This window comes from Vicugna pacos, chromosome 11 (genome assembly GCF_048564905.1).
Source record: "Vicugna pacos chromosome 11, VicPac4, whole genome shotgun sequence".
In the NCBI taxonomy this organism is placed as follows: Eukaryota; Metazoa; Chordata; class Mammalia; order Artiodactyla; family Camelidae; genus Vicugna; species Vicugna pacos.
Window position 1 is genome coordinate 25,170,069 of NC_132997.1, and position 27,330 is coordinate 25,197,398.

Here is a 27,330-nt window from a genome sequence, read left to right on the forward strand (position 1 = left end):
AGCCTTGAAATCATGAGATGATGACACAGACATTTCTGATTTGTGTTCTAGAGTGTTCAGCCTGACCCTGCCTCCCCCATACATGTAAGTTTCCAGTAACAGGCAAGTAGCTTGTCTGCTTTGTGTCGAAGATCAGGGAATGGCCAAAATCCATTCCAAAGGCAACATATCTATCTGTCTATCTATCTGTCTGTCTGTCTGTCTGTCTGTCTATCTATCTATCTATCTATCTATCTATCTATCTATCTATCTATCTATCTATCTGTCTATCTGTCTGTCTGTCCGTCTGTCTGTCTATTGGATATATAAGTAGAAATATTCACTAGGAGTATTAATGCATGGTGGCCAAGTTCAGGCTAGGTCTGAAAGCATGGTGTGGGTGGTGGCAGGGAAAAGGGGTGGGGGCTTTTCTGTCCCACTGGACTTGGCATCAGGAAAGACCACGCTGCCTGGCAGGGAAAACGGCAGACTCTGCGGTCGGACTGCCTGTGCTGGTTTCCTGGCTCCTGTGTTTGAATGTTGGACCCTGAGTGAGATGTGTGCTCCGTAAGCCCCGATTTCCCTCTGTGTCAGTAAGGATAATAAAAATGCCTATTGGGGATTAACTAATCGAAGTCATGGGCTTAAAACAGTGCCTGGCATATAGAGATTGCCTAATAGATGGTGGCCATTGTGATTGGAGACATCAGTCACATCAGCGTGAATTATTATTCTTTTCACCCAAAGCTGATCTATTCCTGTTCCATATTTTCAGGTGTACTGCTTCCTTTTATTTCATAATTTGGGGCTCAGTTATAACTGAGACTCCGGGCTCCCCAGCACTGATCTGCAGGTGCTCTGGCTCTTCCGTGAGCTCTGCAGCACATGTGGCTTCTACTGACCCAGCTGCATCCTCCCTGGCAGGTGCCTTAGGTCAAGGTCTGGTGTCGTCCCTGCCGGTACCCTGGCCACTTGCCTTTGCACCAAAGCCATTGCAGGTGGACTCCCCAGCCCTTTGAGAAATCTTTTTGCTTCTGTTACAGCGAGTCCCTGTGGGCCCCTCAAAATCCTTCCAATGAAAGAAAGCTTGATCTTTCCTCTATTGTGCTTTTATATGCATTCTTTATTTTTATTATTACTTCTTTTTAGCAGAGGTACTGGGGATTGAACCCAGGATCTTGTGCATGTATGTACTCGCTCCACCACTATTAACTCACTCCCAAATAAATTGCTACATCATTCTTTTTTTTTTTAGCTTTGACTTTGACTGGCGGGGGAGGGAGGCAATTAGGTTTACTTATTTATCTGTTTATTAATTTTTTTAATAGAGGTGCTAGGGTTTGAACCCAGGACCTTGTGCATGCTAAGCATGCATTCTACCACTGAGCTATACCCTCCCCCTCCTCTAGGATGCTTTAAAAAAAATTTCCTAGCCAGGATTTAGGATTGCTTAAATCTGTAATCACTCATGCTCAGCTCATAGTAATTAAGAAAATCTTATAATTGGAAGATCACCTGGCATGCGTTGCTGTCTTGTTAAATTCCTCTGTTGCCCATAATTGGTTTGCATATAATACATCTGCTTTCATCCCCGAGCCTGAATGTCACAGCTAAGTAGAAACAGCACAGTTAGGGGTATCACGGATGGATTGTTGTGATTATCATTGGGAATCTGGGTCAGGTAGCGCGAGCAGAGATGGTTCGTTCCAGCCCACCCTAGACGCGACACTGCTGTCCTGTTGGCTCAGTAAATAAGCCCCCCTTCCTGGTGAGGGCACTGTGTCACTGTCTTTCTGGGTGACCTGGGGGGTGACCTGTTATATGCTAGGACACCTTCATTTCCTGTGTGTACTTTCAGGAATAATGCAGAACAGGCTAGTGGAGGTGGGTGGTGAGTGCAGCTGAGGAATCCCCGTGGATTTGTAACGACTGTTTGCAGGATCCCTGTGTCCCTGCTCTAAGCTGGAGTCATATTGTGTCTATTGATCCAGTTCCTGGAGGACTAAATCCAGCTGCTATTCCTTTATCTGAACAAGCATGTCACAGTGAGACAGTAAGAAATGACTTCCCGTACTGTCCCAGGAAGCCACAGTCAGACATCTAACTATGTTTATTACAGTAATTAATTTGCTTACACAGATTTCTAAGTAGATTAGTCCCTGATTTGCGTTGGTGTTTCTCTTAACTGCTCTGGTGAGGAAAGAAAATACGGCAGCTATAAAATATCTTCTCTTGCGTGGGACGGAGCCGTGGAGGCGTTTAGAAGGCTGATTTACTGTCGACAGTTTACAGATGAGAAAACCTCAGAAAGAAAGGAAATGGTCAGAGCGGGAACCCCGTGCGGTGGAGAGGACGGTTCCCAAGCCCGCACTGTCTGCAGCCCAGGCTCAGACTCATGCAGCAGGGGCTGCCACATGAACTGAAGTGCTTTTCAAAACTACATCACTTCGTTCACTCACAGGGAGAGGCTGTTAGTAAATGCAGTCAACTCTTGCTCTTAGAGTGATTGGCTGATTTTTGCTCTTTGTTTCCTTCCAGGAGCACAGAGGTGACAAATTTTGAGCAAACTGTTAAAGCCAGAAGATAGTCAAATGACATTTTTTTTTAGATCTAGTTGCAGAATTAATAATGGCATGCTAATTGATATGGTACACCCAATTCCAGACCTGAAAGAAATGCATCTGATTGTAAAAGAAAACGGGTCTAGGAGGGCTTGAAAAATTGAGGGTTGGGGTGGATACTGGACATGATCTGAGGGTCAGAGGCTGGCAGTTTAGAGATGGGTGACGAGGCTTGGCTTACACAGATAATAACCAGTAGTATCCACTAATGATAACCCAGAAAGCGGAATCCAGTAGGTATAAGAGAGGCAGCCATCAAATGGTATCATTACACAGAGCCAGAGTCAGGGGCCTTTCCCAGGACCTGCAGGCATTCTGAGTTGGGCGGCTGGGGCAGCACCTGGGAACCTGCATTTAAGCCCCCCTCCCCCAGGTGCTGATGCTGGAGGTGATCTCAGATCACACTTGGGGAACACTGGGGTCACTGGATGTGTGCAGGTTTCAGAATTAGGATCCAGCCTTGCCATATACAAACTGTGGTCCCCTTGGTCAGGTTACTTCTCTGAATCTCAGGTTTTTTACCTGTAAGAGAGGAAAGACCAAAACAGGTTTGGAAGGGAACGAAACAGGATGAGCCACATCTCGTGCTCAGCAGAGATTGGTGCCGCGGGAGCCCTTGACAGCTGACGTTAGCAGTTTTTGTGTGAGTAGATGGAGAATATTGACAATCTCAGCTGGATTAGGGGATGAGTGAGTTGGACAATATAGACAATGTGCCCAGTGCAGGACCTGGAGTGTGCCGAGCCCTCTGTAAACGTCCCCCTCCCTTTCTCCTTCTGCTCTGGGGACACGGAGGGCTGACTGTACAGTTTTCATAAACACACATTGGTAGGCTGTGTTTGCCGCAATTACTGAACCAACATTGATACGTTAGCATTAACTAAAGTCCGTGCTTCACTCAGATTCCCTTAGCTTTTACCCGATATCCTTTTCGTTTGTTTGAGGATCCGATCTAGGTTACCACATTACAGTTAGTCATTCTGTCTCCTAAGGCTCCTCTGGGCTGTGACAGTTTCTCTGACTTTTCCTTGTTTTCGGTGACCTGGGTAGTTTTGAAGCCTATTGGTCAGGGGTTTTGTAGACCATCCCGCAGTTGGGATTTATCTGGTGCTCATCTGGAGATTCGACTGGGGTTATGGATTTTGGGGGAAGAGGACCACATTTTCATCACATCACATCACCACTTTCGACACTGACCTTCATCACCTGGTTAAGGTCGTGTTTTGCAGAGGAATGATGTTAAATGACAGAACATAATTTCTCAATCTTCAATCCTAGAAATAAGGTCACTATAGGTAATGGATCTTGATTAAAAGTTAAATAGTATCTATTTTCTATTTAATCGTGGATTTACTTTGCTCAAAGAAAGTATTCTTTAAAGCATAAGCCATTCCAAATTGCCTTTAAAAAAAAATTGAAGTATAGTCAGTTTACACTGTTGTGTTGATTTCCAGTGTACGGCATAGTGATTCAGTTATGTATACAAAATCCTTCTCATGTTCTTTTCCACTATAGTTTATTACAAGGTATTGAATGTAGTTTCCTGTGCTATATTATAATGAAGAGAGTCCCTTGTAGGTAAACATAAAGTCACAGATGCGATGGACAGAACATGTGGTTATTTTTCTGCACCTTCGCCAGGTAGGAGCCCTTTTCACCCTCTGGAGTCCTTTCAGGAAAAGCCCACACTTTTCAGAAGAAGCTGTTACTAATGCTTTTCCCCACACTCTTTGCTTCACATGAGTAACATTCACATCATGCGTTTAAAGAATGATGACTATGAATGAACTTTAGCCAAGTGAGATTGAGTGCTTGGGTCCGAAAGGACCCAGTGCCGAATGCAGTCACCTTCTGGACTGCTTTGGGGAAGGCAGTGGGTAGTGGCCAGGTGGCCAGGTGGCCAGTGGCGAGGTCCAAATCCTTGCTCTGCCACCCTGTTTTGTCTGTGAAGCCTGGGGGCAAATTTTTTACTCTTTATTCCTCAGTTTGGCAAAATGAGAGTAATAGCAGGGCTTCTTAGAGTGGATTAACGATATGGATACGTTTAAAGGAGAAAGGCCGGTGCCTGGGGCACAGGGAAGGCTGGACCAGCCAGGTAGATACATTGAAAGGAGAAAGACTGGAGCCTGGGGCACAGGGAAGGCTGGATATGTATTGCTGTTGTGGCTGTTTTACATCAGCTTGTCAAAAACAGCTGACCTCTGAACGTGGCTAGACTGGACAGGTGCAGACTCGGTCAGGGTGAAGCAGAGAATTCAGGTCTGCAGGAAGCCTGGAGCTGACACGTGTCATGGCGGAGATGGGTTGGGGGGTGGCGTGGCCCAGCTGCTGCAGCCTCAAAGGCCAGATGCACTCCAGCCCCTGGGCCCTCTACAAATTCCTCAGACACCCCATCTTCCTTATAATAAAACCCTTTTATTTGTTTGTTTATTTAACAACAGTAAGTTTGAAGCATCTGACCAGCCCACTCTCCTGGAAAGAGAACAGTTAGAATGGCCTGGTTCCTTAGCCACAAGCATCGCTGGTCTCCCGGTGGGGAGCTGGAGGTTTTGACACCTTCTCTCCTCTTCACCTGCCCTGCCACCAGAGCCTGGGCTGTGAGACTGTATTGTTAGGTCGGGCTGCTGGGAAACCAGATGCATAAGTGGACCAGCTTTTGCGGCTCCAGGAAGCCCCATGGTGGACATCCGCGATGCCCCCCTAGGGTATTTGAAAATTCAGAAACAGATGGGAAATACTTGGACACATTTAAAAAGGCTGTGATCAGACTTCACCTGAGGGAGTGAGTGAAATTTTTCCATTGAAAAAAAAATCAACCCTTGGGGCTTTTCATGATTAATTCACAGGCAAGAGAAGAACTGGAGAGGAGGGAAATTTTACTAGTGGGTGTTCTTAGGAATCAAGGCACATAAAAATGACTTATATTCCATGTCTTAGTGCTCTGCTTAGAATGGTTTGGGGTTCCATAATATAGTATGGGAATTGTGGTGAAGCATAAACATAGTGGTGGGGGCAGGCTCTTCCTAAGGGAGCCTCAAGGTTTGTCTCATAAATTACAAAAAAAAAAAAAGGGGAAAGAATTCCCCTTCCCAATAAACAAGGCTTGACATGGCAGATCCAAGATGATATCTTAAATTTGCTCAAGACTTTCAATTCCTGGAAAAATACTTTAAATCTTTTAGTTAAAGAAAGAACCAGGGCAGGTAGCTATTTAATGATATTTCCTACATGGTATCAGTTTGAGGAAATGTCTCCTATGCTTGGGTATTTGTATACTAAATGGCTGTCTATACCAACTCACTTATTTTGCTATTCACTCGATAAGAAATGCATTAAGATTTCACTTCGGCTTTAGTTTCAGTTTTTTTTTTTTTAATGCGGAGAAAGTATTCCCTTACCCATTAATCTATGACCTAGTTGGATTCAAAAGGAAATTTCATGCGTGGAGATATTCCTTTAAGACCGAGTCTGGACTCAGGGCCAAACATAACCAGCCCCTATGGACAGCCTGTGTTTTCCTTCCTATTAAAAGATGGTCTCAGAATAGGACTATTTCTATTATAGGAGCAGCGGCAATTTAAATTGCATTTCTAAATATAACGTGTTCAAGGCAGTGACTTTAAAAATTCACATCCAAAAACATATCCCTTGAATCTCTACTTCTTAGGCTCAAAGTGGTTCATGAATTGCAAAGACTATTCTCTCCCTAATTCATTTTGGTTGTTTTTTTGAACCTTATGAACTGTGCATTGATTTGGGAGATGTAAATTCTTCATTGGCTTTTGCCCTGGGAAGTTGATGTTACAGCTTTTCTTTAATTTTTTTATCCATTCCAGAAGAAGAATAAAAGATGTTTCTGCTCTCCTTATAACAATATTTTGAGGGCTAAGATGAAATCTGTTCAGTTTTTGGTCCTCCTCAGAGGAAAGTATGTCTAAATAGCAGATTTTTAAAAATTGGATTATTCTACTGCGCTACACGAAGACATTTTGTGCAAACCTCTGCAGGTATAGCTTTGCACCTGCCTTGTCTTGCTTCTTAAGACATAAATAAATTGAAGCCTACAACTTATAATTCTATTTCTTGTTAATAATGGAGCTCAAGTTAGACCATGTAGAGCACACAGTAGTGTAAATTAGTTTTGCACTTGAACAGTACAAATGGAAGTTTCACTGTTGGGGGAGCATTGAATTAGATCTAGATTTTACCCAAGGATGGTAATTAAATTTTCAGGTAAATCTTGTGGAGTCTGAGGGGCATGGCATTCTTTTCTGATGTTCTCATTCTTATTTGACAGAACATGCATTAGGGTTTTTTTTTTTCCCTTGGTGTTTTTTGTGTATGAATTATGGTAGAGGGGAGAATGTGTTATATGGTGTAAGTTGTATGATGTGGTGTAAATGATTGACGGTGAGGCTTTTGTCATTTCATCAAAATAAAAGGTACCATTCAGAACTTGTGTTTGTTTTCTAGGGACACAACCAAATCATAACGTATAGCAGACCAGTCTATTTTTGTATGCTGTGTGGCCTTATTTTGCTCCTTGATGCAGGGGCCAAAGCCAGGCACCCTCCCACTTATATTGTCTATGGCCTGAAGCTCTTCTCTCCAGAGATGCTCCGGTCAGCTAGGGACCTTTTAATAGGTGAGTGCACTTGGGTATTGTGGGGAAGGTTATAAAGGAGGGATTTATGTCTCCCCTTTACTTTCTGAATCCCTCATTGGAGAAACTTCTTTGCTTGATTATTAGGTAAAGAAATGTGCATTTTCCTCTTGGCTTGCATGCTTTCAAAGGGTTATCTGGGAACCAGAGCCCTAAAGCATCGGACAACAGAATTATTCTAAAGGATTTTGATATCCACGAGTAAGAAATTGCAGCACCATAGTATCCAGAGACTGGCTGCTGTGAGGCCTGGTGTGGGGTGTCAGTGGGGCTCCCCAGGGTGGGGGCCATCAGGCCCCATCCGCATGGCACAGATGCTCTGGTAATGCTTGACTAGATGTGGTTCTCAGTCCAGATGGAGTCCTGGAATGCTGGCCACCCAGCCTTCCACTGGTGCACTTGACTTGCCTTAAGGTCTAGGCAGCGTCTGATGTAAAATGCCCCCTTTGCACAAGTGACCTTCATATTATCAGCATTTGGAACCCCGCTCTGGAGCCAGAGGGCTGGCTGTTTGAATTCCAGCTCTGTTTCTCTCCTAGTTGTGTGACCTTGAGCAAAATCCATCTGTAATACAAGGACAGGAATAGTACACACTTCAGAGGTTGTTGCAAGTGTTGGATAACTTAGTTATCTTTAAACATATAGAACAGTGCCTGGCATCAGGTATTAGCTATTAATACCTTTATTACGCAAAGAGCCTGTCCCGTTACTGGCCCGCAGCTCTGAAGACTTGACTGCCAGTGCTTTGAGAATTCTTGTGATGACATCCAGAGGTCTACAGACCTGCTCGCTTCTGATTCTTCATGAGCACATTGACCGGAGGAGTTGATAAAGGACAGCCACTAAAGACACCAACCCCCGGATCTGTGTCTTGCCAGCTAGAAATTTTACTCAGGAGGAGAATGTCAAAGCCATGGGTCATGTATCATCATTCTCCGACCCCATGACAACTGCCTGAGTCTCTCCAGTGGGACTCAGGAGGACCCCCAGATGTGACGTGAAAACCGTAGGAGAGATTACACCCTCTGACTCTCCCATCCCTTTTGCTACTGTTTTGATATCAAACTATTCACTCCCCTTACACTCAGCCCACCACCCGAACCCACCTTTGTCTGCGTCCTCAATACAGTCATGAATATTATTATTATTCACATTTAACAGAAGAGATAGACAAGTTACAATATTTCTATTTATAAATTGTGCTGAAAAGGAATGGAACTTTACCAGGAGTTTCCCCATGCTATGGTAATTATTAGGGAAAATGAGGAGTAGAGAAGTGAGAGAAAATTATAGGTCCTCTCGCAGGACATTAAGGAAAAAAAATCTTTGTGCACAGGGAAAATTGCCAACAACCACAGAGACGGTTTTTTTTTTTTAACTGTTTACTTTTGGGTGGAAAAAAAAGGGATGAAATCATTCCAGCAACTTCAAGTGTAAGTGTCCAGTCGTCCAGCAGCTTTGGGCTGCTTTTTTATTCACGTGAACTGCACCCAGAAGGATGTGTGATCTGTGGTCTCCCTCTCCCCTTAGTTTTACCTGCACGGCTCTAACTGTAAAGACTAGAGACTCCCTCCTCTCCTACACCCTGGGGACAGCCTGGATCCTGGCACCCTCCCCCGCCGCACTGACGGCTGTCCTTCTTCTCGGGTCTCACGCAGTTCCCAGTCTGCACACACGGCTGAGCATCTTCAGTTAGAACTTCCTGGTGTCTTGTACCGTTTTATTTTCTCCATGCCATCGATCATCCTGTTCCGATTCTTTCCTCTTTATTAGTTTTGGTTTTCTTGCCTAATGTATTCCTTGTAAAGAATACTTTTTTACCCATGTTCTGCTGAACATTTCCAGTATCTGACCACCATTATTAATATTATTTCTGACTCTGTAGTTTTCCCTGTAGTTCTTCATCCTCTGCATAGGTTTTGTCGCACACAGCACTGAAGAAGGTGAGCTCATGAAACTGCACCTTCCCTCTGCCCCTATCCTGGCTGTGACGAGTACAGCGTAGTACCATATCACCTCCATTTCTGGGTTCTGAGTCCCAAGGTTAAGAAAAGAGAAACTAATCTGTTTGCTTGAAATTATATGAATTCAAATCTTGATGCTCAAACTATATGTCCAGCTAGTAAGTTTCTGTTTATTCTTAATATCTCCCCTTTCATATCAAAATTTGAAAAGAGACGTTGTCTTACCCAGTTATGACTAGCAGATCCGCATTTGTGTCTTGTTGCCTTGCTCTGGTTGAGAAAGGTATTACTCACAGATGCTCTAGGTTTTCACAACATAGTTAAAATCCTGCCACAGAAACCCTTGTAGCAAAATCACCATGTCAAAATATGGCCCCAATCCCAAGCAAAGCCCCTTTTTTCATAACTATGTTCATAAGTTAAAAATGTTACTTTCACAAATTGTGGGAACAGTTTCTTGGTAGCATTGTGGTCAAGTCTGTCCCATATTGTTGCAGTGGGGTTAACCTACTATTAGCCAGAGAAGGGGACACACACATACTCTCATTCCTACAATTTCACTGTGGAAAGTTTGCATTTCTGATTTGCCAGAAATAGTTGAAAACACGGTCCCCCATCCTCCCCACTCGTATGGTTCACTGCAGTTTTGTGTAGTGTCTGGTCATAGTTCCACGTTTAGGTGGATTGGATTTCAAATCAAATCTCCTTCATTGTATTAAGGTTTCCCAGCATCCAACTTCATTGATATTCTACTCAATAAACTGAGATGGAAAGGAAGACAGATGTATGATCGCACCCCTGATGGGAATCTCTGTGTTTCCATGAAACCCAACTTAAATAGAACTGGGAATGAGATGGTGATCAGGAAGTTGCTGGAAAATGCAGCTCTCCTACATTTTGTTTCCCCGAACAAATGATCTCTGCGAAGCATTGAATTATGACACGTGAATGTTTCATCCAATTGCGTGATTATGGTTTGGGGAGTTGGTACCATCTTCCCCTCCTCAGGCAGGGCCACCTTCACCTCCCAGGTGACCTTCTCCACCTGCCAGTCAAGCCCTTTAGGGTTGCACCATCATGGTTGTGGAGTTTCTTAGTTAATCACTTGCTCTCCCTTGCTCCTCTGTGGGTCTGGAGTTCTGATTGAACTCAGAGTCTCCAGTGGGTGTTGAAAATGTAACAGACTTTTAGCAACTCAGGTGCTTAAGTGAGGAGCCTTGCAGGAGAGATCCTTCTATGTACTGTCCCTTGGGTTTTGCGTGTTCCTGTAGTTTGCCTGGTCCTTTTCCTCCCACCTCATCTCCCCTAAATTCAAGTCTGTCCTTGCAAACTGAAATCCGGTCTACTTGTTACCAAGCATAAGTTCATGTGCCTGATGCACAGTGAGGCCAGACAAACCGAAACATCAGAGTCTGGAGCAAAGAAAGGTTTATTGCAGGGCCAAGCAAGGAGGAAGGGTGGCTCATGCTTGAAAAACCCAAACTCTGAGAGTTTTCAGGGAGAAGTTTCTTTTTTCCTTCCTGCTTATATGTATTTATTTATTTATTTTGGATGTATATCATTTGTTTTTATAGTTATTTCTTAGAAATCACATTTCAAACACACCAAAATTATTGAAAATCATAATACAGTCCAATGTACCACATAGGTTTCAAAGGTTAACATTTTGCCATATATGTTTTAAATTTTTTTAAAACACTTTTATTGTGGTATAATTCCTGTACAGTAAACTACACATATTTCAGATGCACAATTTGATGAATTTTGATAGATGTGTACACCTATGAAACCACCACCACAATCAAGATAGTTAGCATTCCCATCACTCCCCAAGAGGTGCAAATTTGAAGCTTCAGGGAGAAGTTCTAATAGGCAAAATCTGGGTTGGGGGCTGCACGGTGTGTGACTTCCTTATGATTGGTTGGTGGGGAAGTACCAGGGCGGTGTTCCAGGAATCTGTGGTCAGCCTGAAGTTACCATCCTCCTCCTGGGCGGGGCCTTAGTTCCTGCAGAAGAACTCAGAATTACTGTTAGATATATTCCTTGAGGAGGGACGAGGACCCTGCTCCAAGGATACACTGTCATTTCTTGACTTTTCCTCCCCTGTCTCTGCCTCCCCTCCCTTCCCTGATTAGCAATTGTTTGAACCTGCCTTTTGGGACTCAGGGAAGGTCAAGGAGGCTAAGCGAAGCCTACATCCTACTAACAAGAAATGGAGGACCCGGAAAGACTTTGTACCAGGGAGGACCCCACAGGGTCCTGCTCCGTTTCATACTCTCACCTCACCCTCCCCAGGTGTCTGCTCAGTCCCGGGTCTACCTGTATACTTCTTCCTCAGTAGCACCTCCTTGTGACTTCCACAGGCATGTGCTTGGCTCAGTTGGACCCTCCTCTGGTGGGTGGGTGAAAGGAGGCAGCATTGCCACCCTGGAGCTGGGCGGGGTGGCGTGGCTGAAAGGGGAGGGAGGTGGGATTGCAGTGGGAACCTCGGCCAGTGTTCTCTGCATGCTTACCGTCAATTTCATCTGTTCAATTTCAGTATTTTTATATTGCTTCCCTGCCATTTCCCTCCTTGGACTCTTCCCACAAATCAACACTTTCTGCATTTATCTCTTGGAGCAAATCGACATGTTGTTTTTTGGAGGTTCTGGTAAGTTGTTTGCATTCTCCTCTTCCTGTAAAAAAAAGTCTGAAATTCAGACAAGGAAGGGCTAAGTAGCCTCAGGCAAGGGATGAGAGCCAGAAGCGTTAGCCTTTCTTTCTCCTGAGCACTTAAAGGACCTCTGCTTGGGTCAGTCGGGTTAATGGTGGGCTTTTCTAGAGTCATTCAGCCTTATTGAAAGTGGTCCGCCTCTCTTGGTAGAGTAAAGACTCAACAGAAAACAGGATGCGTCGGGTGCCCTGAGCTTTGGAACAGGTTTAGAGCTCTTCTTTGGAAAAGTGTAGGGGTGTGTGTGTGTGAACGTTTGGGTGGATGTGAGCGTGTGCATGTGTGTGTTTGAACACACACACGTATGAGTTAGTGGGGAGCGTGTGGATGTGACATTGTGAGTGTATGTTGGGTGTGGCCTGTGCAGTCGGGTGACCTGTGTCCTTTCATTCCATGTACACCTCAGACTCTGACCAAGGTGGGTACCCTTTCATCTGACACTTGCTTGGAGACTTTACCTAGAGTGCTTCACTTTAAAGTATCTAGAAATGGAAACTAACATGCTGATCTCACAAGGTTGATGATGTAAGGATTCAAGGATGTACATAAAGGACTAGAGGGTGGCGGGTGATCAGTTACTTCTGCCACCTCCTGTACACACACACACACACACTCACACACACGGATGCCTGCTTGCCTTGCCTGTCTATCAATCTACCTGTAGTCCATCTGTCTCTGTCCCTGTCTGTTTCTCTGTCACTATCTCTTCCCTTTCCTGTGTTGAAATCACTCTCCACGATCTTTCCTGGGCCAGCAACTTCCAACTCCAAGCAACAAGGACTCCCTTCCTCCCCACTGGCAGGTTCACACAGTCTTCTAAGAATGTCACCAAGAGTTCTTTCTAACTGTGTTCCCTCTGAGTTTTTAGTTAAAGATCAGTGTCTTTCTTGTACTAATGGTCACCCAGCACTTTTTGACTACCCCAGAGATTCATTTCTGGCCCCTCCTTCTGAAATACCACTCCAAAGACAGCAGAGGGGTGCAATTGCAGAAGGCAATGTGGACCAAAAACAGGAGAGGGTATGACAGCAACAGAAGTTTAGACCCTAGAAAACAGATGGAGCATGGACTGAGCCAGACGGAGAAAGTTGAAACCTAGGCTGGCAGGAAGGGAGGCCTAAGATGATGAAAAAACAAGATAAGCATTTTGTATTTGAAAGCTACAAACTTCTCTTCATCTTCTTACAATATTTATTGACCGTGAGACTTGCCGGTGTAGAAGGGAACTCTTGGCGTTTGTGTTCCAGCCGTCTCGGGGATGCTGTCGGCTGTGTACAGCGTGGCCCGGAGCGTCTTCGCTGCTGTGGTGCTGCACGTGCTCTGCTTCAGCGCCGTCAAGGTAGGTGGGCGCGCCTTCGCCGTTCTTCTCACATCCGTTAAGTCAGCTGTATATTTAAGTTAACGGGTGTCTTCTCCAGTTAGAAGAGAAACAGGGTCTGAACACATCACGGGTAACAGCCTGGCTGGTGAGACCTCAGTGGTTTAGAGGAGGCATTGAGATACCTGATTTGCCACGGAGCACAAAGCCCCCTTAGTCTGCTCCCTCTGCAGGTGTCCGCCTGACAGGGTCCGTTCAGACACCGGACGGGGCTTCTGCTTAATGGGGTGGTCGACAGGCCCCCACGTGCTCACTTTTGCTTCCTTCTGAAATACCACTCCAAAGACAGTAGAAGGATGCGATTACATAAAGCAGTGTGGACCGAAAACAGGAGAGGGTATGACAGCAACAGAAGTTTAGACCCTAGAAAACAGATGGAGTATGGACTGAGCCAGATGGAGAAAGCTGAAACCGAGGCTGGCAGAAAGGGAAGCCTAAGACAATGAAAAACCAAGATAAGCATTCACTTCAGGCAAAGAAAAAGTCATATCAGAAAAGAGCTGTAACTATGGTACCTGCATGGTTCAGCTGTGGATAATCGTTTGTATTTATGATGATCTGAATAATAATTCTAACTATTAACGGCAGAGTGGAGGAGGTGAAGTGTGTGTGTATGTGCGTGCATGCACGCACACATGTGCCCATTGGGGAGGCCTTAATCCTGTCTTCCGCATTAGAAAGTCAGCAGGTAGTGGGGGAGGGTATAGCTTAGTGGTAGAGTATGTGCTTAGCATGCACAAGGTCCTGGGTTCAATCCCCAGTTCCTCCATTACAAAAGTAATAATAATAAATAAATAAACCAAGCTACCTCCCCCCACCAAAAAATAAAATTAAAATATTCTAAAAATTATTTAAAAAAAGAAAGTTAGCAAATGATATCTGAAGTTTAAAAAAAATCAAGAAATGACAAAACAAGCATGTTATCTGGAAATACGGAGGTAAACAGATGAAGAAGAAACAGTGGGAAGTCACTGCCTTCGGGCAGCGGGAATTGAATCAAGAAGGTGGGCAGGGGACCACTGCTGTGTGTTCTCAGCATCCATGCAGTCTGAAAACAAAACACGCGTCACGGGTTCAGGCATATCTTCAATCAGGGCAAAAAGTAATTAACTGAAATGCCTCTTGACTGTATGGACACCCTGCATTCACTGTATTAAGCCACAAATACCTCTTCGATAAAATAAAAATTAAATGTAAAAGAGGAAATAAAAATAATATATGTTCCAAAGGGTCTTATATATGGTATGACATCTATTAACTTTTTTAAAGGATTGACTTTAAATCTTCTTAAACACATCCATGTCAGTGGCAGAAAGATAACTTTATTCCCGTTCACGGAAGAGAAGGGATGCAATATTATTACTTCCCAGAGTGTCCCAGCTGAATTTCTCTGTGGTCATCGATGGCATAATCGTCTCCTTCACTCTTTCCTTTCCTTTCATGTAGGTATTTTCTTTCACACACAGGGGGCGGGGGAAGAGCTCTCCTTTCTCTGACTCACAAGGGCGATTTTCGAGCCGTGGCGTCTTTGTTTGTTACCACATTTATACTGTCACATAGAACAACAGTTATGTCATTAACCACTGTTTCTGGGCTTTTTTTTTTTTTTTTGAAATGCATTCTTTTCTTCTGTCACAGGACTTCAGGTATTTCATTCAGGAAGACTACTTAAATATTTTCTGAGTCCTTGAATTGCTGAAAGCCTTTTTCTGCTGCTGCCTATAAAATTTTGGGGGTCACAAGATTTTACCTGCAGGCCCCTTTATATTTTTCTCTGTTGTGTTCCAGGGTTCGTTTGCTTGTATATTTTTCATTCATTTGTTTTTGAAAGTCTGGTTTACTGAGATGCACTTTGTATGCTGCAAAATTCACCTTTTAAATATATACCATTTGGTAAGCTTCGGTGAATGTATAGAGTCATGAAACCAACACCACAATCAAGTTATAAAACGTTTCCACCAGCTCAGAGTTTCTCTTGTATCCCTTAGTTGGCTGCCTCTTCTCCTCATCACGACCTTTGGCCAACACCGATCTGATTTCTACCCTTATAACTTTGTAAAACCATCTTTCTACAATAAAATTCACTGGTTTTGAATGTACAGTTAGAAGAGTTTTGATGAATGTATGTAGTCAAATCATCACCATCATAGTCACAATGTATAATGATTCCACCTGCCCCAAGTTCTTCTCCATGGCTCTTTTTTTTTAACATAATGTATCTTTTTCATATTCTTTTTCATTATAGGTTATTACAAGATATGTAACATAGTTCCCTGTGCTATACAGTGAGACCTTGTTGTTTATTTATTTTCCATATAGTAGTGTGTATCTTTTAATCCCAAACTCCTAATTTGTCCCATCCCACTCTTTTCCCTTTGGTAACCATAAGTTTGTTTTCTATGCCTGTGAATCTGTTTCTGTTTTGTAAATAAGCTCATTTGTGTCTTTTTTTTTCAGATTCCACATATAAGTGATATCATATGATATTTGTCCTTCTCTGTTTGATTTACTTCACTTAGTATGATAAAGTCTAGGTCCATTTATGTTGCTGCAAATGGCATGCTTTCATTCTTTTTCATGATTGAGTAGTATTCCATTGTGTGTGTGTGTGTGTGTGTGTGTGTGCGCGCGCGCGCGCGCGCACATATATCACATCTTAATCCAGTCATCTGTCAATGGACATTTAGGTTGCTTCTGTGTCTTGGCTACTATAAATAATGCTGCTATGAACATTGGAATACATGTCTCTTTTTAAATTAGAGTTTTCTCTGGATATTTGCCTGGGAGTGAGATTGCTAAATCATATGGTAAGTCTATTTCTAGTTTTTTAAGGAATCTCCATACTGTTTTCCATAATTGTTGCACCAAACTACATTCCCACCAGCAATGTAGGAGGGTTCCCTTTTCTCCACACATTCTCCAGCGTGTATCATTTATAGGCTTTTAAATAATGATCTTTTTGACCCGTGTGAGGTGATACCTCATTGTGGTTTTGATTTGCATTTCTCTGATAATTAGCAATATTGAGCATCTTTCCATATGCCTATTGGCTGTCTATATGTCTTCTTTGGAGAAATGTCTGTTTAGGTCTTCTGCCCATTTTTGGATTGGATTGTTTGTTTTTGATATTAAGCTGTATAAGTTATTTGTATATTTTGGAAATTAATCCCTTGCAAGTAGCATCATTTGCAAATATTTTCTCCCATTCTGTAGGGTGTCTTTTCATTTTGTTTGTGGTTTCTTTTGCTGTGCAAAAGCTTTTAAGTTTAATTAGGTCCCATTTGTTTATTTTTGCTTTAATTTCCATCACTCTAGGAGATGGATCCAAAAAAATATTGCTGCAATTTATGTCAAAGAGTGATCTGGAGATGTGGCTTTTTGAATACTTTCAGTTAGTGTAATGCCTTTGATATCCAACTATGTGTCAGTAGTCTGTTTGGGGCTTTTTTTTAACTGCTAAGTAGTATTTCTGTGGTTATTTCCAATTTTTGAAAATTATGAACAAAACTTCTATAAAGTTTTTACAGGTGTTAGTGTGGATATATGTTTTTATTTATCTTAAGTGAATACAAAGGAGTGGCATTGCTGGATCAAATGTTAAGTCTGAATTTAACTTCGTAATAAGCTGCCAGACTGTTGTCCAAAGTGTTTGTATCAGTTTCCATCCCCCTCACCATTAGCTTTGAGATTTCCAAGTGTTCCAGATCCTTTCTAGCACTTAACGTCGTCAGTTTTTAAAAGCAGTCGCCATTCTAAGACGTGCTAGTATCTGATTGTGATTTTAATTTGTGTTTCTCTAATACCAGTTGTTGCTGAGTATGTTTTTAGGGCTTGCCTGTCATTTGTGTACCTTCACTGATGAAAAATATGTTTAAATCTTTTGCCCAATTTAAAACTGCATTGTATGTTCTTCTTATTAAGATGTGAATTTTTTACATATTCTGGACTCGGGTCCTTGATCAACTATGTATTGCTTATTTATTTTTGCCAGTTGGTGGCTTATTTTCTTCATTTCACTAACCATATTTTTCAAAGAAGTTTTAAATTATAATGCAGTTTATAATAATTTATCAATTATTTATTTTACAGTTTGTATTCTCCATGTTCAAAAATCTTTATGTAATGCAAGCCACAAATACTGTTTCCCTAGAAGTTTTAGCTCTTACATTTATATCTGTGAACCATTTTGAGCTGATTTTTGCATGTGAGATGAGGCAACGATTGAGATTCACTAACACAGTTGTTGAAAAGGCTAACTTTTCCCCAATCAAATTACTTGGGAAACTTTGTAAAGGGTCAGTTACTGACTTCTGGTGTCTGGTCCAGGATGTAAGGAATTTGGGAGTTTATTACTCCATCCTGACAGTTATGTGAAAAGCTGAACAAACTGATACATTGACAGCCCTTCTTAGATCCATCAGAGAAGGGAGGCAGCAAGGCAAATTCCTGCCTCCAAAACTGTAGAGACAGACACATACATACAGAGAATCACCACTTACTGGAGCAGGAACCCAGGAGCAGAAACCTATGGGGAACCAGTTCCAGGGGGAGGACAACCTGAACTGTGCTTGACAAGTTACTGGAGGCTCAGTGTGGGTAAGTCCAAGCATTAATAAAACTCCAGGTGAGCCCAGTCATCAGAGAGGCCCCATATTTTTGTGAGTGTCACCCTCAGGGGCCTGGGGACTTTGGAGAAGAATCCTCTCATGCTTTCAGCATGTGGAGAAGAAGAGTAACCATTCTGAAATATACCAGAGCATCCTGTTCTTCTTAGCAAAGCCTGCCATCAAGATTTTATCAGAGCCTAAACTGTTCGGAGTTTTTCAGCGCCTAACTTCCCTGGAGGAAGGGAAATGCCAAACTGCAGCCCAGTGCATTCTATCCAGTCTAGGCCCACCCAAGGGGGGTCAGGACTCAGAAGCACGTGTGAAGTCCACAGTCCAGAGACACAGGAGCACCAGAAGTCAGAGAACTAATCCTGGGAGCATAGGTACCTCTCCCATCACATCTTAACACCACATTATTAAAGGCCTGTTTACCACAGTTCCTTTTACCTGACACATCATGTCTGGCTATCAAGAAAACATGACAAGGCATACTAAAAGGCAAAGTCACAGTTTGAGGGGACAGAAGAATCACAGGAACCAGACCTAGATGTGGCAGGGATGTTGGAATTATCAGACTAGGAATTTAAAACAACTGTGATTAGCACACTGAGGGCTCTAATGGGCAGAGTGGACAGCTCACAAGAACAGATGGGCAGTGTTAGCAGAGAGGTGGAAGTTCTAAGAAAGAACCAAGAACTGCTGGAGATCAAAAACACTGTAACAGAAATGAAGAATGCCCTGGAAGGGCTTGTTAGTAGACTAGACACTGCTGAGGAAGGAATCGCTGAGCTTAAAGATATCAGTAGAAACTTCCAAAATGGAAATGCAAGTGAGAAAAAAGACTGAAAAAGACAGAATACCCAAGAACTGCGGGACAGGTACAAAAGGCGTAACATACATGTGTCATGGGAATACTAGAGGAGAAGAAAGAATGGAACTGAAGAAACAACTGAAGCAATATGACGGAGAATTTCCTCAAATGAATTATCAGACATCAAACCACATATCCAGGAATCTCTAAGAACAGCAGGTAGGATAAATGCCAAAAACTACACCTAAGCATGTTACATTCAAGTTGCTGAAAATCAAAGATAAAGAAAAAAGCTTGAAAGAAATCAGAGGATGAAAACACCTTACCTATCAAGGAAGAAAGATAAGAATTACACCTGATTTCTCCTCGGGAACTGCTATGGACTAAATTGTGTCTCCCTCAAATGCCTATGTTGAAAACCCTAACCCCCAATGTGTTGATATTTGGAGACGGAGCCTTTGGGAAATAGGTTTAGATGAGGTCATGAGGGTGGGGTCCTCATGCTGGAATTAGTGCCCTTGTAAGAAGAGAAACAGACACCAGAGGGATCTCTCTCTCTCTGTGTGAAGACACTGAGAGAATGCTGCCATCTGCAAGCCAGAGGGCCGGCCCTCATGAGCTTCTGGCCACGCTGGTATCCCTAATCTCTGATTTCCAGTCTCCAAAACTGTGAGAAAGAAATGCTTGTTTAAGCCACCCAGTCTATTTATTGTATTTTTATGGCAGCCTGAACTAAGGAACTATGCGAGGAAGACAAGAGTGAAGTGAAATAAAGTTTTGAGGGAAACACACACACACACACACACCTAGAATTCTGTACCTTGCAAAATTATCTTTCAAAAGTGAAGAATAAAGACTTTCTTAGACAAATAAAAATTGAGGGAATTTGTTGTGAATAGAACTGCCTTGCAAGGAATGTTCAAAGAAGTTTCTCAGAGAGAAGGAAGATGATATAGGTCAGGTACTCAGAACTGCATAAAGAAGGGAAGAGCGTCAGAGAAGGAATAAGTGAAGGTCAAATAAAAACTTTGTTTTTTTCTATTCTTATTGATCCAACAGGTAAAGTTTGTTCAAAGTAATAATAGCAACCACGTATTTGATTATACATATTTATATATACTTATGTGTAAGGGAGATGCATGACAACCACGATACAAAGGACCAGAGTGCCTTATAATAACAGAACATTCCTAAGTCCTCCCTCTGGTTTGACCAGATCTCCCAAGATATTGCTACAATTTGTATCAGGGAGTGTTCTGCCTGTGTTTTTCTCTGGGAGTTTTATAGTTTCTTGTCTTACGTTTAGATCTTTAACCCATTGTGAGTGAAACATTAAAAAAAGATTTTAAAAATGAGCAGAAGAACTGAATAGACATTTTTCCAAAGAGGAAATGCGCAGATGGCCAACAGGTACCTGCAAAGATGCTGAGCATCACTAATCATCAGGGAAATTCAAGCCAAACCATGATGAGATACCACCTCACACCTGTCAGAATGGCCATCATCAAAAAGTATACAAATAACACATGTTGGTGAGGATGTGGAGAAAAGCGGACCCTAGCGCACTATTGGTGAGATTGTAAATTGGTGCAAACACTGTAGAAAATAGTATGGAGTTTTCTGAAAAAGCTAGAAATAGACTTACCCTATGACCCAAATGTGTAGTGTTAAAAGGATCAATTCTCCAGGAAGACGTAACAATCCTTAATGTGTATGCACTTAAAAACAGATTATCAAAATATGCTGAAGGGGAGATTGATTAAACTGCAAGGAGAAACTGATAAATCCACTAATAGTTGGAGATGTCAACACTTCTCGATCGGAAATCGACACCAGTGGGTATGTTGTGCATCCCAAGAATACTGGTTACTTGAAAAGAACTTAAAGCAAAAAGAAGTCATCAACTCTTAGGTGCTGAGTGGCACAGATGAGCTGATGGCCCCAGCTGTCAGGGAAATGCAGCGTTGAGAAGTTCTGTGAATTGATTTCCCAAAACATTCTATGAATGGTCAGACCAAAAACCTCACCCCTGGATTCTCTTTCAGCTGTCTTGCTGTTAAATCAAAACTGCTTACTCTGAATCTTTGGCTTATGACAAGCCTTTGCCTCATGCGTCATGCTTTTCAGCAGGTAAGCCTCATTTGCTAGTGAAAAATCATTCATTGATAATAGAATCAGGGTCAAATCTTGGAAGACAGAATATTCTTCCATCCTCAGGAGGCTCTCCACAAAGGAACATCTCCTGGAATGTCTTAGATTAATTTCTGAAGGAGAAGAGGTATGCTCTGAAAAACCCATTCCATTTAACAAATGTTCAAGGCTCATTATTACCAGTTCAAATATCGAAAGTTACGTATGCTCCTGGGATTGCTAAATGACTTTTTCTTGCAAAGTTTTTAGAGGGTTTGGGAAACTATTGAAGGATCTGGTGTTCAAAAAGACGGAAGATTTTCAGGGTTTTTCCCAGTTGTGGGACAGGTGGTACCATTCCCTCCCGTCCCCAAGTCTGACTCCCTCCTCGTATCAGACATTACTAATTGATCACAGTATTCTTTCTCACTGAGGGCAATAGGGCTCTGAGATGCCCAGACAGTACTGTAGGCAACTGATCAGAGCTGGCCCAAGAGATACAATCTATATGCTGCCCTGGACTGAGACTTTTATTTGTTTTCCTTTCTGTTTATAGCGTGCCACAGGCGTAAGTCACTGTTGGATCAGACTAAATAGATTCCATTTTGAAAGCACACTGCTAACTCTGTGATGGCTATGGGGTTTACTTACATGTTGAAACCAGCTTTTTACCAGGTGGAACCAGGGTGCTTTAGAAAGGTTTATTTAATCTCCAAGAGGTATTGACTTCCTTGCTCAGCATAGGACAAGCATCACTTGTGAGAAATAGGATGGTCTGTTGTTAGAGAATCTTAATGTTCTGTCTATATTTTGAGTCACCTCTTGGTTAAACATAGAGTAATTTGCATTTCTCCCTTCTCATGTGTAAGTCCTGAGTTTTCTAATGGTCTTAGATAGACTCTCCACTTTAAAAAGCAGTGCCTATTAAATGCCATGAATTGAATGAATGTGGTTAGCAAATTGGCAAGGGGGTCCTTAGGAAGCAAGAAAAAAAGCTCGCCTATCTTCCACCTGACACTTACCCGGGGCTCTGATTCCACTTCGTGTTTAATAATGCTTCTGTTTGTGACTTTTATGCTTACACTTTGCATCGGTGGAGTCGTTGTTTGTTTTTTAATCTCTGCGGCACCGTGATGGATTGATGGACCTTGTGAACCGTTCCAGCCTGTCAGTTGCCTTGCCAGAGATGTGTTTCCGTATAGGAGTCTTGATATGTATTTATAGCCTTAGTTTTTATTATTCTCACGTGACAGAAACAGATTGAGGGACTGTGAGTTAATTCTGCCCTCTGGGATATTAATTAGGGGAAGACATTTTATTCCTCTTTAAATTTCATATTCTTTTTGGACTCCCCCAAGATGGTAGCAAGTACCATACAAATGGACTCCCTCATTGACTTAAATATTTGCCAGTGATATATAGAAACAACCAGAATATTTGCTCCCTGGAGAAATGGCTCAGTGGTTAATTAGCTGGGCTTTCTTTATGTCTGGATACACCATGATTTCTATTTTTTATTATCCCTTACAAAGAGATTCTGCTTTATGGACGGCAAGGGCAACCAGAGGTCGAGGTTCATTACTGTACTTTAGCGTTTCCCAAGCATCGTTAGCAACTGCTTGTGGGAGTTTTCCCCAGACTCTTGTAGGTACTGCTGCGTTGCAGCTGAAACAGTGGCACTTCTGCCACATTTGGGACTTAAAGTCGAATGTAAATATAAAATAAACCCACAGTTCTAGGATAGTTTTAGTTCTGAAATAGACCTTAGATCTCCCCTGATCCAACCCCTTCCTTTTATTATTTACAATGAAGAAATGGAGGTCCAGGGAGCGCTTAAATGGCTTAACATCCCACGTTGCAGATCGCAGATCTTGCACTTTTTTAGTCTTATTTCTGCGCTGTCCTCCCTTGCACGTTTGAAGTATAACTATATTTTTCTAGTCAAAAGAACAATTCGCAGGCATGTAAGATACCTTGCAGATCTATGGGGCTTTAATTTTCGGAATAATTTCCCACGTGTTTTCTCATTTGCCCTTTACTATAGCTTCATGTAATACATACGGAAGATAATAGCATTTCTATATTCCAGTGGTGAATGTGAGCACAGAGCTGAAGTTATTTGCCTGAGGGCATGTGGCTAATTCACACTGGTTTTTTTTTTATTGTAAAATGGATTAGTAATATCTACCTCACATGAATGTTGTCAGAAGTGACTGAAATTAATTGATATATAGAATATGTAGCTCAAGGGTTTTTGTGAAATGATGTAGTGGGGAGAATTCTGAGATTGCCCCCAAGACCCTTGCCCCCTGGTGTGCCCACCCTGTTCAATTTCTGCCCCCTGAGTGTGGGCGGGACCCGTGACTATAACAGACTGTCACTCTTGTGATTAGTTTCCATTATCTGGCAGAGGTGGAGGGATTCTGAGATGTAATTAAGGTCCCTAATCAGTTAACTTTAAGTAAATCAAAAGAGAGATTAGCTGGATAGGTTTGACCTAATCAGACAAGCCCTTTAAAAGAAGATCTAGAGACAGAGGAAGCAGCAGAGACCCTCCCGTGGCCTTGAAGAAGTAAATAGCTGTGTGGCAAATGGCCTGGGGAGGGGGCCACACATCATGAAGATGGCCTCTCAGATCTGGAGTGGATCACAGCAAAAGCCAGCAAGAAAATTCAGTCCTCCAGCTGCAAGGAGCTGAATTCTGCCAACCAGGAGTGAGCTTGGAAGAGGACTCGAGTCTCAGGTGAGATTGTAGCCCTGGGCAATGCTGTGATGTCAGCCTGGTGAGACCCTAAGGGGAGGAGCCAGTCACGCCAAGCCCAGATGCCTGACCCAGGACCCCACGAGACCATATGGTGTCTTGTTTAGGCCACTGTTTTGGTCATGTGTTACACTGCAACAGAAAACTAAAACACATGGAAACATTATGAGCATAATTAGGCAATGGTGATGATGCTGGGGAACATAATGGTGATGATATTAATAGTAATAAGTTTGACAATGAAATCCAAGTTTTAATTTACTTTTATCATACTAGACTTCAGATTGTATTTTTTTGGCTGGAATCCTGGCACCTCTAGCTGCAAGGAAGTAGGATTTACAAATCTTTTAGCTATCTGAACAACTGGTAAGGAGATACTTGTTAGTAAGGAGGAAGAGGCAAGTGGATGTTAGATGGACAGTGAGTACTCACAGAAAGTACTTCCTGGAAATTACACATGTAATTAATCTCCAAACCCAGTTGACGCTGGGCTGTCAGGATCCTCAGGCTTGGGTTGGATGCCTCGGACAGTGGCAGCTGACACTGATTTGGGAGAAAAACAGAAAAAATGATGGTAGCTCGGTTGGAATGGAAGTGCAATTGCTGAGTAAGGTAAGATCTAGACTCAGGTTGTGGTAGGAAGCACAGGACTGAAAAGGGTCAAGTCCAGGAAATGTGAAATCAACACTGGCAGGATTCAGTGGCGGTCGGATGGAGTGATAGTCAGGGAGAGAGGAAGCGGAGTGAAAAAGAGAACTCCAGGCCGGCAGTATGAGCAGTGGTGGTCCCAGCAGAGATGGGAGAGGATGCCGGTCCTGGCCATGCCAGCATGAGTTCCTCTTTCTCTCTTCCAAAGTCCTGTGGGCAGTGTTGTCCTTTTGGTGTTCGCTCAATGCTATTTGTTCTGCATAGAGTCATTTCTGCGGGGAGCACAGATACCACGATAATCAGCAACGTAGAAGCCTCGGTTTCCCCGTGTTCAGAAGGAGCGACCCTTGCCTTTCAGGTGTGTGACAATCTAAATGTGACAATGTAGGTAAAGTGACAGTCACGCCATTGCTCAGTATGTAGGTGATATTCTTCTTGTTCTTTGTGCATATATTTCTTCACTCCCTGTTTGGCCCTGAGCAACTCGAAGACCTAGGCTATGGTTTATATATGCTTCTCCTTACAGTCGGTAAAAAGTCCAGTGTATCGTAAGAGGTGCTCTATAATTCTGGATTGAATGAATGCAGGTGACTGAGAAGAAGGCTATGGGAAAGAAAGTAAATTTTTTTCTAAAAAGTTCATGTGTGTGTGTATCGATATTTTTTTATGTTGATGTAGATAAGTTTGGATGCTACCTATCAATCTTCCTTGCTAGCTAATGAGCTCATTTCCCCCCATTTCCTAAAAGAAAAATCGTCTTGAATCATCAACATAGGCTGTTTTTCCACCAAAATGAAAAAGAATGTGAATTAAGAAAAACTTATTTTGAGTAGACCGTGAAGTTTGATGCACCATATTTGGGATTACGATCATTTATCTACTGAACACGTATTGACTGGCTGCTCTGAATTAGGCTCAGTGATAGGCACTGGGGGTCCCTTCAGGGTGTTCAGGATCCCTGGGGGATATCAGCAGGGGCTGCTATGGGATGAGCACTGGGTGCTGGGGGAGCCCCGAGGGTGCCCAGTGCATGCTCACAAGTGCCCGCCGGCCACATGGTGACCCATTGCAGTGACATCTGAACAGAGCACACAGTACGAGGACTGGGAGACATATCCGATCTTACTGAGTTTCTGGAATTTCGGGGGCACAGAGCTCCTTTTACATAAAGATGAGATTCATGTCTAAAGAGACCTAGAAATAGAATTGATATGATCTAGATCTTATTTTAAGATGTAGGAAAACTTGGATCTCAGAAACGCCTGATGTTTAATGGGCTTAAAAAAAATCCATTGCTTTTCCTTTGTGTGAACTGATAGGAAGGGAATAGCAACCTAAGAATTTGGTCTGTTTGCATTCACTTTATCACCAAACCTTCAGTTAGTCTGTGCTATAAATTCCATTGCAGAGATGTCTAAAATTTCGAAGAAAAATATTACCAAGATGAAAACTGTCTTCAGAGAGTACTTTTTCACAAAGCTGAAGTTCCCAATGCATTTTCATCAAAAGAATTCCCAAATGCACATGAAATCTACCAGAGAATTGTAGGACTATTAGACACTTTTATTTCTACCTCATAAAATATTTCAAAACCTCTGGGAGTTTAATGAAGCCAGCATTCATCAATCCGTATCTCTCCTCAGTTCAGGGGCCCATGAGACACCTCTCAATGCAATTAGGGGTGTTAATTTCAAGGCAAACTGTCACAGAGAATACACTTCATTACCAGTGGGTGATAGTTTCAAACCTTATCTCCCTCTAAAAAATGTACATATTTGTGTGTATATGTATACATGCATATTTATTTGTATAAATATACATGTATGCATTTGTGTGTCTGTGTGTAAGTAAAATAAATTATATATAATTTGTATATATAACGAAATTCAAGACTAATACATGTATGTTTAAAATATGAACATTTATTTTTTAAAAAGCCACGAGAAGTATAAGTCACTGCTGTGCTTCCTCTCTTCCTTTCTGCTCCTTTTTGCAGAAACGAGGCTGTTTGACCACTGAACTTAATCTTTCCAAGTACCCAGTGTATTTGCTCGTTTTCTTTCAAAATCTCACTTTAGGTCAGTGGTTCTCTTCTTCCTCAAGTGTCCATATTTTCTTCTTTATCCTCAAATAAAAATTAAAATAAAAACATCCTCAAATGCATTTTTTTTTTTACTCTATTTCTGACTTGACAAGTTCAAGTCCCACTGGAAGTTTGGCTCCTAGATGCTCCTGAGGCTGGGGAGATCTCCACCAGGCTCACTGTTGTTCATTCATCAGATTCCCGCCTGTGCAGGGCAGACCTGCTGGGGAGGGCGGGGCAGGGGAGACAGCCTTAGACCCTGGAGAGGAGAAGCAGGTGGGGTGACGAGGGACTGAACAGCTTGGAGAGTGATTGTGAGACTAAGGAGAAGGAAATGAAAAAAAGAGACAAAGAGACAGTTTCTCTTGTAGTGTTCCCCCCCGCCCCCCACCAAATCTTAATTCCGTAAAAGGATTCTGAATATTTCCATCTCATAGTCAGTTTATTTAGTCGTGTGTATGTGTTCAATTGAAGAGCTGGTAAAACAGTTCCTATGCAAGGAAAGCATGAGGAAGAAAAGCTTTCAGTAAGTTTCTCCTCCTTCCTTCTCTTTCAGACAGCTTGTCTCTTAACTCTCCATGGAAAATACCTGTGCCTAAAAGTAATTTGGGAAGAGGAAATGCTAATATTTCCCTAAGCGTCCTTTATTGAATCAACGATGTTGGAAATTTCTTCCATAAATTACACCCAGATTCCCTCGCTGGTGTTAAAGCTTATTTCCTTTAGGTTTTTGTTCGTATGCTTGTTTGTTTGTTTGTTTTTTAAACTGAAGTCTAGTCAGTTTACAATGTTGTGTCAATGTCTGGTGTCCAGCATAATATTTCAGTCATACATATACATGCATAGATTCCTCTTCATGTTCTTTTTCATTGTAGGTCACTGCAAGATATTGAATATAGTTCCCTGTGCTCTACAGTAGGACCTTGTTGTTTATTTATTTAATATGTTTGTTTCTTTTAGTTTTATTTTCAGAGT

The 27,330-nt window shown here is 42.3% G+C and overlaps 1 protein-coding gene across 1 annotated transcript in view; it reads left to right on the forward strand.

The window, feature by feature from the left end:
* LOC102536615 (pecanex 2) overlaps window positions 1–27,330 on the forward strand; it is a 236,173-nt gene that overhangs the window by 54,546 nt on the left and 154,297 nt on the right. The window contains exons 11-14 of the mRNA XM_072972392.1: window positions 52–84; window positions 7,074–7,245; window positions 11,767–11,877; window positions 13,185–13,276. Coding sequence (XP_072828493.1) covers window positions 52–84; window positions 7,074–7,245; window positions 11,767–11,877; window positions 13,185–13,276 — 408 coding nt within the window. The remainder of the gene's footprint in view (window positions 1–51; window positions 85–7,073; window positions 7,246–11,766; window positions 11,878–13,184; window positions 13,277–27,330) is intronic.